Source organism: Carassius carassius, chromosome 19 (genome assembly GCF_963082965.1).
Source record: "Carassius carassius chromosome 19, fCarCar2.1, whole genome shotgun sequence".
In the NCBI taxonomy this organism is placed as follows: domain Eukaryota; kingdom Metazoa; phylum Chordata; class Actinopteri; order Cypriniformes; family Cyprinidae; genus Carassius; species Carassius carassius.
Genome location: NC_081773.1, coordinates 29,827,077 through 29,844,693, shown reverse-complemented (window position 1 = coordinate 29,844,693; position 17,617 = coordinate 29,827,077). Strand labels below are relative to the sequence as shown.

The window sequence follows — 17,617 nt, the reverse complement described above, 5'->3', positions numbered from 1 at the left end:
GGTTTTATTGATCGATATTTAATTGTGCATGCTTATTTTCCATGTTTGGCGATTAGATGTAAAATGTGTTTTATTTTATTATTGTTTATTGCTCACTGGTTATTAAAAGAACACCAAAAAATATATATTTTTTTAGTAGTATATAGTATATTATAGCAAATCCAATTTTCATGCTGCACATTATTATGTGATGCCTAAATTTATTTGTAACATTTAAAACACCTGGCATTAGTTTTTACTGATTTATTTAGAACAAAATAGTGTTGTATGTTATAATCACCTACTGTATAATAAAAAAAATGTCAGTTTCAACCATCCTAAAAAAATACAAAAATAATATATGAATAACACTGTTATATGTAATATTTAATAAACTGAATATACATTTTTCATGCTGCACATTAAGAGGAATTTATGCCTAAATTCATATGTATCATAAAAAAAAATCAACTTTAGTGATTAATATTTCTAACTTGTTTAGGAAAAAAATTGTGTAGTGCTTTATAATCAGACAGTTATCATTTATTCTCATTTTCATTCAACGCTCTGTTGTATTAGTCTACTAGTGAACAAAATAGTGTTATTGGCATCACATCTCATTTGAGGCTTTTAATTGACATCAGATTAGATATCCGTGAACATGATGATGCAGCCTGCTTTTTTCTGTTTGTGAAATGTTCTGGACAGTAATTAAGATCAGACAGTTTGAAGAAATTGAGCCGTGCTATATTTTTGTGTGTATGTTTCAGATGACCATGAGAAAACACAACTAACTGTGATTGGTCCCTATATGTGTCAATCAGGTCACCAAAGGTTCCAAAAAGGAAAACATACTGGATTGTTGCGAAGGCCAGTAAAACACAACGATTTGCATCAAGAAAAGTACTATACAAATAAACCTGAATTGAACTGAATTGAATTACACACAGTCTGCACCTGTTGATGAGTGTGTTCAAGCCTTGATATGAAGCCAGTTCTGAAAGCGTCCCTCATGTGAGGCGAGAGCAGAAGATGCCAGCGTCCCACCTGAATCTGAGCAGTCTCAGTGAGAAGCTCCTGACTAATTAGCACGCTCTGCTGAGGAACGCCTCGCTGCTCTGGCCAGTTAAAGCACTTCCTGTTGAACACGACTCATTAGAATGGCTGGTTTAGCACAGCAGAGGTACGGTTGTGAAGGAGTCTCCAGGAAGCAGCTCTGCTGTACGTTACAAAGTGATTCCTTCCTGACTTCAGTTTAGTCAATCAGAGATTGTCAGAGAAATGACTGCAGCTTATTTACACACATAATACAACAGTAGTTGTCAAAAGCTTCAGTTTTGTTGATTATGCATTACCTACAGAAACACAACCTTTATACTATACATCATGACATTTGGATTCCATATATCCATATATATATATATATATATACAGTACAGACCAAAAGTTTGGACACACCTTCTCATTCAAAGATTATTTTCATGACTGAAAATTGTAAAGTCACACTGAAGGCATCAAGGGCTATTTGACCAAGAAGGAGAGTGATGGGGTGCTGCGGCAGATGACCTGGCCTCCACAGTCACCGGACCTGAACCCAATCGAGATGGTTTAGGGGTGAGCTGGACCGCAGACAGAAGGCAAAAGGGCCAACAAGTGCTAAGCATCTCTCGGGGAACTCCTTCAAGACTGTTGGAAGACCATTTCAGGTGACTACCTCTTGAAGCTCATCAAGAGAATGCCAAGAGTGTGCAAAGCAGTAATCAAAGCAAAAGGTGGCTACTTTGAAGAACCGAGAATATGACATATTTTCAGTTGTTTCACACTTTTTTGTTATGTATATAATTCCACATGTGTTAATTCATAGTTGTGATGCCTTCAGTGTGAATCTACAATTTTCAATTTTCAATTTTCAATTTTCAATTGTCATGAAAATAAAGAAAACTCTTTGAATGAGAAGGTGTGTCCAAACTTTTGGTCTGTACTGTATAAATATATATATATATATATATATATAAATATATATATATATATATATATATATACAGTGATGGGCAACGATTACATTTTTTATCATGATTTATTGCATTATTGTCTGCGATTTATCGCAATTAATCGCATTCTTATGCACAAAACTAATAATGCATTCAAAAGTAGTGTATTGTGCGTTAACGCAATAATAATATAAAACTAATAATAATGAAACCAGTTTGCACTCACTGATTTCAGATTTGGCAGGTGGTGTGAGGTTGAGTCTCTCCATAGAGTCATTGCTCTCCTCATCTAGAACATAATCGAAGTTCAAGATGAACATCATCACAACTCCTTCCTCGTTCTTCACTGGGATGATGTGAGTGTTGCACTGGAAGTCTGAGCCTACAGGAAAAACAAGAAGACGTGTTTAGATTTCTACAAACTAACTCTGTTTCATTATTAAGTAAAGATCATGTTCCATGAAGATATTTTTTAAAGTGCATAATGTTAATATATAAAAACCTATTTTTTGATTGGTAATATACATTTCTGAGAACTTCATTTGGACAACTTTAAAGGCGTTTTTCTCAATATTTAAATTTTTTGCACCCTCAGATGTACATTTTCAAATAGTTGATTCTCATCCAAATATTGTTCTTTCATAACAAACCATACATAAATGGAAAGCTTATGACTGGTTTTGTGGTCCAGGGTCCCATATAAAATATGTTTTCTGAAGACATATGATTTATCTTTTATTTATACACTAAAATATATATCAAATTAAAATATAAACTAAAAGTAAAGTATAATAGTATTTCAGTATGCTACTAAAATCTCACTGGTTATGGTTTAATGGTTCTGTGAGTGTTATTTTTTCAATATTTCATGCAATAACCATTATAAAGTAAATATGTGCAATACATTTACAACATTTATTAATCCTGGTTAATTCATTTCTACATATACATTACTAATGCATTTTTAACATTACAAATGTTATGCTTGAATATAAATTAAAAATGAACAATAAAATAATATTAATACTCTAAACATGCTCTCAATATTTATTGTTAGTTATTAATAGTTGTATTAAATAGTTAATGCATTGACTTATGTTAACAAACTGAATCATATTTTAAAAATAAATAAAATAATAATAATAATAACATAATTGTTGTCTTTGGGTAATAATAACAATCTGGAATGCTTCTGTTTTGTTGTCAGTGCATGAACACATCTTTTTCTATAGATCACAAGAATTTTGGAAGTAAAAATTCAAGCTGGAGGGTGTGACCATGGATAAATGCGCTGAATCAGACCCAGAGGTCAGAGGTCACAGCCTGTGCTTCTCTCTGCAGGCTTAGCCCTGTTTAGCTGCCCTTATTCTGCAACAGCGGGACTCAGCAGCCTGTGACAGTGAATCTGTCCACATGGACGCCATGTCTTTTCTCTTTTTTAGTCCAATCTCCTGCTCATTGAGTTCACTCCCAAAGCCCCTTTAGCGATGAAAGGATACAAAAATGCTCATATCTGCTGCACTGAAATGTTTGGGTGTTTGTATGAAAGATTGTAACAGATAGTATCGGACAGATCGTATCAGTCCTGGATGCTGATGGAGACGCTGAATGGTTGAACTTGACATGATGTCAGTAAAAACTAGATCAAAAAAAAAAAAAAAAAGACAACAACATTACTAAAACTATATAAAATGAAAGTGAAAACAGAAATTCTAAAAATAAAATAAAATTCTAAATAATCACAAAAATTTATATAGTATATAAATGATACTGAAATAATAAAGTTGCGAATGGCAAAATGGAACAATGAATTTCCATGCTTTATTTTTTTTCCATTTATTTGTGAATACTTGATGAAGATTGTTAAAATGTATTTTTGACATTGTATTTAGAAATAGCGATAAACATTTTAAACCGTGCATAAGTAGAAAAAAATTGCATTTTTAAAACTTTACATTTTATGTTAATATTTACTTTTAATTGTTTCAGGACTTTTTATGAATGGAAATGCTCAAAAGAACACCATTTATTTGAAATGGAAATATTTTTCAACAGTGCAAAGGTCTTTTCAGTCTGTTTTGAATGGTATAGTGTATTCTTGTCAGTCAGAACCAGAAGGACTCAAACACATCTGCGCTGAATCTCATAGAGGACACAAGCAGGGGATCGTCTTAAACATGCTGGACTAAACATTTCCCGCATCCTGAGCAGTACATCAGCGTCTCCAGCTCCTGCAGGTATCATTAACACGACACAGACAAAAGAAAAATGGATCAAATGTGGAGTGGAATATTCTGCAGCAACTCTGCTGAAATGTAATTTTATCTACATGTTCAGTATAATTGAATGAGCGTGCGGAGGAGAAGTGCTCGGAAAATCCTCTGAACATGAAGAACATCACGGCCTGTCAATGAGAAGATGTGATCACAAAATGATTTCAGCCATTTACTAAGATGTCCTTATGCAAAAACGTCAAACTGACAATAGCCTGAATGTAAAATTAAATGTGCAGCTTTTGGCTGTTTTTAGCTTTTGGCAATGATATCAGCACCTAGAAAGGACCTCTACATCCCTAAAAAGACAGCGGAGACCAGGACAACCAGAGCCCCAGATACAGATCCCCTGTAAAGACTTTGTCTCAGAGGAGCACCAGGACAAGACCACAGGAAACAGATGATTCTTCTGCACAATCTGACTTTGCTGCAGCCTGGAATTGAACTACTGGTTTCGTCTGGTCAGAGGAGAACTGGCCCCCCCAACTGAGCCTGGTTTCTCCCAAGGTTTTTTTCTCCATTCGGTCACCGATGGAGTTTCGGTTCCTTGCCGCTGTCGCCTCTGGCTTGCTTAGTTGGGGTCACTTCATCTACAGCGATATCGTTGACTTGATTGCAAATAAATGCACAGACACTATTTAACTGAACAGAGATGACATCACTGAATTCAATGATGAACTGCCTTTAACTATCATTTTTTCATTATTGACACTGTTTTCCTAATGAATGTTGTTCAGTTGCTTTGACGCAATGTATTTTGTTTAAAGCGCTATTTAAATAAAGGTGACTTTGACTTTGACTGTGTCACACTGCACACAAGTTCAGTCAGATTTACTGAATAGAATAGAAACCGCAGTTTATGCAGTGTTTAGGATATTGTACCTCAGACGGACAAACTTGATAGCATAATTAACCATGCCTTTTCCTTAATTTTCCATTTATTTGTGAAAACTTAAATTTTTTTTTAGAGATTGCACGCGCACATAGTGATTTCTAGATCATAAATAAATAAAAATCTAGAAAATGAATATTTAATCAAGATTTTATTATTCTTTTTTTTTTTTTAAATACAATCTTTGTAGTGACTATGGTTATTAAAATAAAAATAATATTTATCCAATTAAAATGTTAAATAAATGCTTTGTGATTTCATTTGGTGACACAAGTGCTGTAGAATTGTAATAAAAATCTTTACTTTCATACTTCTACCTGATCTGACTCCAGAAATTGAGTTTGTTGGCGTACTTGAATGATTTCAGGTTGATTAAGTCATATTAAATAATATAATTGACTTGAATAAAACCAGATAAATTTATATGTTAGTACATTACATAAATATTTTAGTTGATTTGACAAAACATTTTACAACACAAACTTTTTATTACTTTTATCTTTTAAATAAAATAATGCATTCTGGAAAATAAATAAAAAATCACGACACTTTCTACAATTGTAACAATTTTCTATACACACACATATATATATATATATATATATATATATATATATATATATATATATATATATATATATATATATATAGATATATATATAGATATAGATATATATATATATATATATATATATTATTATTTTAACATTTATATTAATTGCATATCAAAAGTTTTCATTAAATTAACAATTTAAATATTTTATGATTTCGTGAGTGAAATAGCAACCTTAATATCTATTAGTATTTCAATTAAAATTAAATTAAATTAAATTCATTCATTTAGCAGACGCTTTTATCCAAAGCGACTTACATTGAATTCAGGATATATATATATATATATATATATATATATATATATATATATATATATATATATATATATATACATATAGTATTTAAATGAAGACTTTCTATTAATTTATTTTTCTTAGCGCAACACTCACTTCCTCTGTAAATGTGCCAGATTGCATTCTTTACCAGGACTGTAATACGTCACACTGACTTCCCCCTCAGCATCTGAGCTCTTATGAAGATCTCATGCAGAATGTGTGAACCAAACCTCTTCAGTGAGGACATCTAACGAGCCGTTTGCACACGGATCAAGAGATTCTCACTGTGTAACATGCAAATGCAGTGTCTGTTGAGGCTCTCAGACACATGTTCAAGCATCTCTCGCTCCTCTGTCTGGAGGAAACCATCGCTAGTCTTCATTAGCAGCATGCTGCCTGTCTGACTAAATATAACTAGCAGCAGCAGGCTTTGGCAGGCCTGTTCAGAGCTGGCATTAATCTCTCTCTCTCTCTCTCTCTCTCTCTCTCTGTATCTCTCTCTCTCTCTATATATATATATAATGTGTTAGTGTGTAACTTGACAATTAGACAGTTGACTGTGTAACTTGATTTAAATAAATCACTATACTAATAAAGAACTATACTAGATTCAAACACCATATTCATTTGCAAAATACCTATTTTTAATTTTTATAAAAAAAAAACATTTATATTAATATGCAATTAACACAAGCATTAAAAATATAAAAAAATATATAAACATTTACAATGCATTTTTCAATTTTTTTTTTTTTTTGAAACTAATTGTTTTCTCTTTTTAAACCGCCAAAAAAGCTGAATGTTATTAAACATTTGCACTGTAAAAAATTGTTTAGTCAAATAATCTAAAATATGTACTTCATGGGCAAATATCTAATTTGACTCTGGTTTTATTGAAGTCAGTGAGGTAGAATGCAATTTGTTTAATTAAATGAAAACATGAGGTCAATTTTAAAAGCGCACAAAAAAGTTATACTATAGTAAAATCAGCTAATCCATTAAATTGACACCTCTGTTCTAGAGACTGATGACGCATCCAGACAGATCCTTTCTGATTTAAATGCTCATTTACAAATGAGGTCCTGACAAATGAATTATTTATAGTGTTAAAATCATGACATTTGTGTTTCACAACATTTCCAGTCACTAATGACACTACGATGCTTCTTTCTCTAATGAATTATGGAACAGACGCAGATCAAGTGTCTGTTTGACAGTTTTCGGCACCACTGCGGGTCAGTCAGGTCTTGTTCTGCTGCTCTACAACTAGTACTTTTACAACTTTAACACACTAACTAAACAAACGGGCTCATTCCGGTTCTCCGGAAACCTCTGAAGTATTTTCATACACCATAATTTCAGAAATATGCTGTGTGATTTTAGTGTGATAGTGATTGTAGTATCTATAATAATTTTTCATTTCAGTTTTTTCAGAGTTAAATAGGCCTATTGGTAATACTGAGAGGTCCAGACTGTGTTTCATATTCATCAGAAACAATTAAAGATAATTATACTCTAAACATACACAAGACGTAGCTCAGTAATGTTTCGTGTCTTTAAGTGTAATTGGTCTCTGGTATCTCACGTCCTGAAGGAGACAGCACAGACGCTGTTTCACCGATAAAAGACACCGCAGACGTCGTGACAGAGATGCGATACACAAAGATCTAGTGTCTTGATGCGGGTAAAGTTGAGGGAAAGAGGTCAACAGTCACAGATAAAATGAAACAATATAATAACTCATACATGTCATTTATTTAACAGTTTTTATGCAAAAAAGTGGAGAACAAACAAATGTTATATTATATATATATATATATATATATACACCATATATATATATACTATTTTAGTTTTAGTTAATTTTTTGAATTAGATTTGTATTTACATTTTTCAGTTTTTGTTTTAATTTTGGTTAAAGTTATAGTAACATTAAAGTATCATTTTTATTATTTTTAGCTATGTCATCTGTAAGCACTGGATAAAAGCTGCAGGTAAATGAAAAAATGGAAATGTATTAGACTGATTAATCTTCTTTTTACTAGCATAAAACATCCCATTTGTGGTCAAATTATAAAAAAGAAAACTGTGAACAGCTGTGAAGCTCAGCAAAAATTGTAGGGAATTCAGCAGTATGAACATCATCACTATGATAAACAATACAGCCATTCATCAACCTCCTAAAATAAAAACGGCCCTTCACAAAGGTTCTTTGTTTGAAACATGTAACACCTTTGAAATGTTTTAAATCGCCTTGGAAAAGCCATTAACATTCAAAGCCAATTTAATTTACTGTTTGTTGTCAGGTTTCTTGTTCTTCACAGACATCAATATTAAACGTACAGTACAAACAGCTCAAGAACCTCATGAGAATATAATTGCCTCACAAAGACTCTTAAGACATCCAATAAGATGTAAGATAAGACATCCGTGGAACCTTTCCATTCCACTAAAGATTATTTATAGTGAAAATAGTTTCTTTAGATTATTAAATGTCTCGTTACACTAAGACAAAATTGTTAGTTTCAATGAAATATTTTTATGTCATTGCCTCACACTTTAGGAACCTTTATTTTTAATAGCGTTCAGTAGAGCAGAAGTTGTATTGACAAAATTTCTGATATTTAGTTTCGGTGTTTTTCTTTGTCCTTTTCAGACAGGAGGAGCACTTGGTTTCTATTAAAATTCATTGTATTGAGGAGAAGCAGCTCAAAAATTCTATTTAAATTTGCGTCTGATATATAGTAGGTTTCAGAGGTGGGTATGGCAAAATGGCTTGATAGCGCCACCTGTACAATTTCAATGAAGTGCCTCTCAAGCTACGTTTCAAATACATGTATGAAACTCGGTACACACATGTAACACACCAATACATACAAGATAGTCTCCTGGTTCAAACTTCGAAACCTAACAGCAAGTCTGTTATTTTTAATTTCCTGTGCAATTTTAGTGCAGTTTTTGCCATTTTCAGGCATCGTTCTTAAACGAACTCCTCCTATAGTTTTAATCGGAGTGTAATCATAAGGCTCTTGCGATGCTAAAATGTTTCATTTTTCATAACGTGTTAATATAAAGTCATTACAATATAATACCATTTTGACCTGTTTATTTACTGTGTGGTTTCTGATTCTGATTCTCTATTTATTTACCATTTTTAAGTTTTTTTTTCTTTTGGTGAATTGTATTAAAAACAGTTAGGGTTGTCCCACAAACATCATAATGATAATTAATTATAATGAAAATGTACAGTATGAAACACTCAACCATTACAAACCAAAACATATAAAAATGTATTGTCCCCATTTTTTAATTCATAGATGATAACAAATGAGATATCAATGATATTTTGACCACTGAACTCTGAAATCTGGTCAGAAATCTTTCTCTTGGGTTGCCATTATTTTTGCAGTTTTGTTTGGTACTACTAGTGACTGAAATGATACACTTTACCTTCAAAGTTACAGTCATCAGTTTGTGATGTTTGATAACTTTCAAGGAACAATTTTCTTCTCTCTCACATTCTTCTATTTCTCCATCTGTCACCAAAAAATCCTTAATTTCGCTCTCTGCTGCTCATTACAGAGGCGTGTTGTGCCAATGCAGTAGATATTGTTTGACTCGTTGTCAAAACAGTAATGCACAGAATATTAAAGCAACAACACTTTAGGTATCCAGACTCCTCTCAGGTTCCAGATAGGAAAGATACCCGTGTTAAATACTTAAGAGCCCCCCGGAGATTACCGCCATTGACTCTTGAGCGGGACGGTACTGGTGTTATTGTCTATAGCTCTGATGTATCCAGTAACCTGCTTCATGTTACAGAGAAGGCAGGCGACTAACAACCTTTAAACTGTACTTTACGCCATACTTTTTGAAGCATTTCTGAATAACGATTTCTCACATGCCACATTCATCATCGAAAACAGTCACATTGTTAATAGTGTGATTTTTGCCATTTATATTGTCAGAGTGCACGGCTAACTTTTCAATGGTTGTTAATGGAGAAAGATGCATCTTGACTCCCTTGTTAGAAAATGTTTTTAACTCCCTTGTTTAAAAAAGAAAAGTCATTTGTGAATCACACGACACTGGTTGTGCTGTAGGTTTTTTTTTTTTTAAATATATTTCACAATATGCTTTGTCATATTCTTTTTATGGTCTTTACATTTATGTTTTTCTACCAAACAACATAAATTATCCATTATTGTGAACCATTTCTCTCTGAGTGCATTGAACATGAACTGAACGGTCAATATTCAGCTCTTTTTAGTTCATTGTTGATCCAATTCATTTCAGTTCAATTTCAGATGTAAGCAGCATTACATAAAACAAAAGTGTCATTATTTAGCACAGTTTAGTTCAATATTGATTCAGTTCAGTGACAGTGTCAATGGTGCAAAGTTCATCAATTATAACTACAAGCAGCTCAACAGAAGACAAGGATGTGATAATACAGTTCAATTCAGTTCAATAACAGTATCAATGCTGTGAAGTTCAATTATGGAACCAGTTCAATTTCAGCTATAAGCAACTCTACAGAAGATACGAGTGTCATTACCCAGCTCAATTCAGTTCAATGTTGATTCAGTTCAGTGATAGTGTCAATGTTGCAAAGTTTGCCAATTATGAAACCACTTCAATTTCAACTACAAGCAGCTCAACAGAAGACAAGGATGTCATTATCCAGATTAATTCAGTTCAGTGTTGGTCCAATTCAGTGCAATGTTGATTTGATTAAGTTCATTGACAGTAACTTCAATGTTGTGAAGTTCAATTATATGGAACCACTTCAATGTCAGCTTTAAGCAACTCTACAGAAGATACTAGTGTCATTACCCAGCTCAATAATGTTTAATCTCGATTCAATTCAGTTCAATAACAGTATCAATGTTGCAAAGTTCATCAGAAAATTCAATTCAGATATAAAGCAGCTTTACATAAAGCAAGTGTGATTATCCAGCTCAATCCAGTTCAATGTTGATTCAGTTCAGTGACAGTGTCAATGTTGCAAAGTTCATCAGTTATGAAACCACTTCAATTTCAAGTATAAGCAGCTCTACAGATGACAACACTGTCATTATTTCACTCAGTTTAGTTCAGTTTTTACTCAATTCTCAACTCAAGTTATGTTTCCATTCACCTATTTGCATGCAAAATTTGGGATATCGCATAAAAAATAACAGATGGAAATACCAAGATGTGCAGTCTAAAAATATGCATAAAAATGTCCTTGATGTGCATCAAAACAAGTAATGTGACTGTGCCTCAACTGATCATGTGATTGGATAACTACTGAATATGAATCATCTTTTAAACCCCAACATAAGGCCAAAGGCGACAGTGGTGAGGAACCGAAACTCCTGACAAACCATCTTAGACACCTTATCGACTCAGTGTTTTTCCAGCTCACTACGCTCTTCCTCTCCTCCTGGGCTTCAGCACTGAGCACATCAGTCATGATAGAGCTGTCAGCTGTCACACAGCTACACTCACTCACAGACCAAACCGTGCACAATGACCAGTTACTCCTTAACCTGTGCATTATTAGAGGTGAGCTATTAATAAACCAATCACACATGTACAGTCATTTCTACAGACCAGACGATGAAGGTCAGTTTTAGACTTTGACCACACAGAACAAGATGAGTAGCACTCACATTTTCTTTAGGAAATGTAAAACTGATGATTAGTTGATGGATATATGCTTTTTAACAGTCAGCTGCCATTAGCAGAGAGCAGGATGGCTAATATAATGCAACTTCATAAGGACAAATGAGACATACAGTATAAGGGTCACTTTATGTCAATCACTCTGTGGCCATCTTGGCATCATCCTTGAGCAGCTATTTTTAACTCAACAGGCATACAAATACAGCTCCTGTTTATCCCAAATACTGTTTAGGTTTGTTTCAATTAATCAGATATCCAATAGTAATATCATACATTCTGCTTCTTCTCTCCAAGCACACTAATAATGTATTTTCCTTCTACAGGATGGTTAAGCTAATGCCATTAGAAGAGTCATTTATTTATTAAATGGGCCGGGTTTTATTCTGTACATTGTATCTGGATGTAATATTAGAGTATTTATTTTATATTTAAAGTTAGCTTAGATTAAGTTTTAGAAATTTTGTGCATTTTTATTATTTTTAAGTACTTCTGTTTAGCTTTATTTTTATTTTTTTATTTCAGTTATAACATAGCCTAGTACCTATTAATCTTAATACTTTTTATAATAAACCTATAGTAGATATATTAAAATATAGTACTTATTTCATATGTTTTTTTTATTTTAATTATTTTTTCTTTTTAAATTATTTATCTGAACATTTCTAATTTTTGTTTATGGTTTTGTAAGTTTTAGGTGTTTTTTTTATATATTTATAATATTTATATTACAGCTTGTTTCAATTACTGAAAACTGTATTTTGGTTAATAATTACAACACATACACAAGATTGATGAAAACACTCACTGTACACAGTTTTTACTAAAATGGACAAAAAATACGGAAATCAAATATATCTATTATCCATTGACAAGAGTGTCTGAAGATATTTGAAACAGAATAAACACTTTTGTTAGTCAACACAAATGGTAGGATTATTAATTTATGTCAGTATAATCTCAAATTAGCCAAATTATATCGTCTGATATATTAATCTGCCATTAATTAAACTGGCAATCTGTCACCAAACTTCCTCTAAACTTCCAAAACAGCTTCACCAATATCAGCATAAGACAATTAGTTAACTGTTCTAGGAGTAGCATGTGCTCATCTATCAATTCCTTTCATTTTAACACGGTCAGTGTTCTTTGAGTTGCATGTTATTGAGAAACTAATGCAACAAATAAAATGCAGCTAATGACAGTATATTATTGACTCTGCATCTGCTGCACTTGCCTGCACATAAAACTCTTGCTATAAGCACAGTTCCTCTTTCAAGATGATGGAAATTTCATTAGATTCCCATTTCCACCATCAATAATTAAAACAATGTGGCTCATCGAAGTCATCAAAATACAAGTATGCATTTCACTGATGTCCTTGTGAATGAAGACCCAGGGTACAAAATGTATTTTTTATCACACCTGACAATGGTGAGAAAGAGACTTTGCAAGTATATACAGCGGGTAATTTGTTGGTAATAAGAGCTTCAAGACCCCTTCTATATGGAGAAACTAGCTGCATGCATTGCTCAGGTCTGATTTTGGTCCATTCTTTCACACAGTCTTCAAATCTTGAAGGTTCTGTGGGCCTCTTCTATGAACTCTAATCTTGAGTTATTTCAATAGATTTTCTATTGGATTCAGTTCAGGTGATTGGCTGGCCATTCTAGCAACTTTACTTCCTTCTCTGAAACCACTTGAGAGTTTCCTTGGCTGTGTGTTTGGGATCATTGTCTCGCTGAATGTTCAGCCTCATTTCATCTTCATCATCCTAGAAGATGGCATAGGGGTGAACAATGTTGGAATCATAATCAATATTTTTATTGTATTTTTTTGGAACTAATTGGAACTAATTAATAATAAATCACCTGCATTTTAGATGCTGTTGATATATCCATATTGTACTTTACAAATGAAGAGAAATTGACATATAAGATTTTGTTACCATTTGTATGTAACATTTATGAGATCAAGCTGCAGTTTATATAGCTGCTAACGTTTTGTCGATATTTATTTATGATGTATATGCATCATATGAGTACTGGCTCTTTGAGAAAACAAAATTTTTATTTCTGTCTAACATAATAGAGATTAATAACAGCATCTAACAGGACTTTTGTGCATTTTTCTGGGCAGATGTGACTGGCAAGTCCTGATATGATGATCTTTAATAGAAAGCTGCGCTTCATCATGATGGGTGTCATAAAAACCTGTAAAATCCTCATCGTTTCCGTCACAGTGAGCATTATTTTATTGGTCTATTCAGAGTGAATGCATGACAAGGTGACAACACAATTTACTAGAAGAGCAATATAAAAAAAATTGGAAGATGCAAAACAAAACATTTCAGTATTCTTCACATTTTTTCCCCTCATAATTTCATCTCAGACTCGAGCAATTGAGTTCCTCCATCACCAGGGAGAACAGATTTTGTTTCATTCACTGGGCGAGTTAAGGCTTTTGAAGGCTAAAAATAGGTCCGTTATGGTCATACCTTCAGGAAAGACTGTGTTAAGTCATTACCGAGCGGAGGGATAGGTTTCACTCTATAACTCCTTATAAACGAGAGGCTTTGCATTCGCTAGACAAGCCATCAGAGTCTAATGACCGCAGGTGAAAGGTTGCAGCATTGTCATTTACTTGTGTGTTTTTAAGCATTATGCAATAAATGCAACAGCTTAATGATACAGCAGTGACCGTCCATTAAGGTTGAGAAAAACAAACAAGACAGGCATACAAATTGTGAATGAACATGTGAGAGGGAATAGGATTACAGCGTATGCTTGGGTAATCTCATGCAGTTGACTGTTTTAATCCAGTGTCGCTGAACATTACTCAGGAGAAAACACATGACCAGCTTAGAAGAAAAAAAACGTAATTTTATAGAAAAAAAAAAAACAGTGAGTGCCTGCAGGACATTCAGGCATTTTACTGAATTGATATTGAGGAAATATTTCGTAATTTACAATGTTGTTGTTTTTTTTTGTCCATAAAACTGTTACTCTGTGTTGCATTATTCTGCATTATTTAGAAAATGACAGAGGGTGCCATATTTATTTCATGTGCAATGGTGGCCAATCATCACCAATCACATGCCTATGGAAGCTCATTTCTGACACAAAATTTAAAAAAGCATCTCATGAATCAGAACAAGGGAGTATTCAAGGGGAAAAAATGAGGTCTGAACAAAAAGTGCAACATGAAAATTCAAAGTAAAAAAAAAATAAAAAAAAAAAATTATGAACTGCTAAGAAACTCATAATTTTGAGAGAAGAATTTTGACATAAATTTTAAAAAGTCAAGATTCTCAAGAAAAAAGTCAGAATTGCATCGTCTGAACTCAAAATTAAAGAAGTCAGAAATGTGAGATATAAACTCATATATATATGCCATCAAAACTTCTGAAGAGAGATGGTTTCCTGTTATCCATTCATACAAATAATTCAATCACGCATGCTTTTTTCTGTACATTTACTGAATTTAATTTATGTTTATATATATATATATATATATATATATATATATATATATATATATATATATATATATATTAGGGCTGTCAAATGATTAAAATTTTTTATCAAATTAATCAGAATTTTCAGTGGATTAATCAGGATTAATCACTATTTGCAATTACACCTGAATCCTAACCATTTTTTTTTTCTCAAATGCATACCAAAAGATAAATAACAGGACACAGGTACATAATTTTCATATTCTGTTTATTAACACAGCCAAATAATGGTGGTTTAAATCAAGCTGAAACTTACTACACACCATAATATTTGTCTTTTTAATGTCCCATCGCTTCCTCTTTGGCATTCCTCTTAACCAGGATGTACAATTTACAGTATTCAATTGAACAGAAAGCATTAAATGTAGTCAAATCATAACCGTGGCCTACCACATTTTTGCACAATTTGAGTCATCTGTTGCGTTTTTATGTGGAAAAAAACATGTTCAATAAAACTTTTAAATCAAACCAAAGAACAATCTTTTACCTTTTCCTCCATTCTTTAATCCAGTTGCTAAAAAAATCCAGTTGCTAACTACTATAACATAATTTCTGTTGTCCAACGACGGAATTAATGTAATAATGACTGAAACGCGGTCCATTAAGACTACATAACCAGCTCTCAAAGATGTTAATCTCTGCACTAAAATCCTGTTCACGACATTGTCTAATGAAATTTCCTATCATCATCAATGCTGAAAACAGTCGTGCTGCTTAATGTGAGACATTTTATTTTTCAGGATTCAGAAATGAAAAAAAAAAGGTTTATTTGAAATAGGAATTTTCGTAACATTCTAAATGGCATGACAAAACCATAGAAAGTTCCTCTTTCCCCCGTATATGTATCTAATGCGCTGTGACAGCGGTGGTGTTGCGGGGCTGTTTTGCTGTAGTTAATGCACAACTGGTCTGGGAATCCACCAATCAGAGACGAGCAATGGAGGAGGGGAAGGAGAGTAACTAACCCATTGTTTGCGGTCTGCTGGCCATGTGGCTTTGCTCTGGTCTTACTGGGGCTGCTGCAAGCCAGACGACATGGCCTACTTTCATTTCTAATCAGCTCTGCTTGAAGTTGTCCTCCAGACTGATGAGCCTCACGCCCACTCCAAGAGCAGATATGATTGGCTATTACATTTGAGCAGGATTTCGCTCAACCACCAGTGATGATATTGTCCACTGTCATGTTCTGAGATGGTCGAGAGGCATTTGTCATATTCTGCTCCTCATCTGTCTTACAGCAGCATGATCCATTGGATTACATCATGAGAAATCGGCCTTAGGACAAAAAGATAGCTCTAAATGTCTGTGTTGAAACTTGAAAAACATCCGATTCTCAAAACAGTTTACATTCACTTAAGACAACCGGGGGTGTGTTAATCTGAATACTCATCCAAATGGAAAATTTGACATCTTGTATAGTGTGTATTTCTCTGTCAAGACGTGCGAGAGAACTGAAATCAACAGTCGCGAACTGTTTAAGAGGCGTTTATGTATGCGTGATTCGGCTGTGTGCGCTCAGAAAACCTGACCGAATTAAATAGCTACTTTTTCAAAATGTATCCATATGTCTGCTCTTCTCTTACTCCCAGACACTGACATTTTTTTAAGTTTTATGATGAATGCTGCAAATGAATGCAAACGTATGATCAAAGCGTTACAGATGAAATGTGCACATCTAACCTCTTTTCCATGCAGGTCCTGACTGGATTTCTGTCCAATCGTCTTTTCCTAACTTTTTTGTCTCATTTTTTATTCGTTGACGAAAATGTTAAAAGATTGTCTTCATTGTTTTTGTCATTCAGAAAGTTTTTTTTTCGTTATCATCTCATTTTCATTTGTGAAACAATGCTGTTGACGAAATTAACACTGAATCAACTGCAAACACAGTTGCATACTGTATAGCGCACTAACCATGAGGCTATCAGTGATGACACATTTTTTTTTTTTGTTTTAGTTCTCTACACAAAATCTTGTTTTTAGTGCGACTCCATAACTATAAAATGTTGTTGTAAAAAAAAAAAAAAAAAAAAATACTCCTGAATTTTCCACTCAACAAATAACAGCATGTGGTTTGGAATGACATGATGTTGAGTAAATAACTAGACTATTGCTTTCGATATTTGTTCTGTTATCTAGACTAACGCTCACTGGAATTTGTTCCAGATCATCAGATGTGATGTTTTGAGGTCTTGGAAGGCAGTTTGAAACTTAAAAAGGCACCTTCACACAAAATCACTGTCTGGTAAGTCTTCAGTTCATTCAAATAATGCAATTGCAAACCAAAGTGATGTTTATGAATTCTCAAAAACCAGTCGCTGCTCTGAAAGCTGTTGTTCTAAATAAGGATTTCACAATGGAATCCACATGATCTCCACATTCACTTCTATTGCATTTGTATGTGCGAGCCA

The 17,617-nt window shown here is 33.3% G+C and overlaps 1 protein-coding gene across 1 annotated transcript in view; it reads right to left on the bottom strand.

Moving 5' to 3' along the window:
* Nucleotides 1-17,617, bottom strand: part of LOC132095552 (potassium voltage-gated channel subfamily H member 7-like) — a 91,591-nt gene that overhangs the window by 61,112 nt on the left and 12,862 nt on the right. The window contains exon 3 of the mRNA XM_059500662.1: nt 2,197-2,352. Coding sequence (XP_059356645.1) covers nt 2,197-2,352 — 156 coding nt within the window. The remainder of the gene's footprint in view (nt 1-2,196; nt 2,353-17,617) is intronic.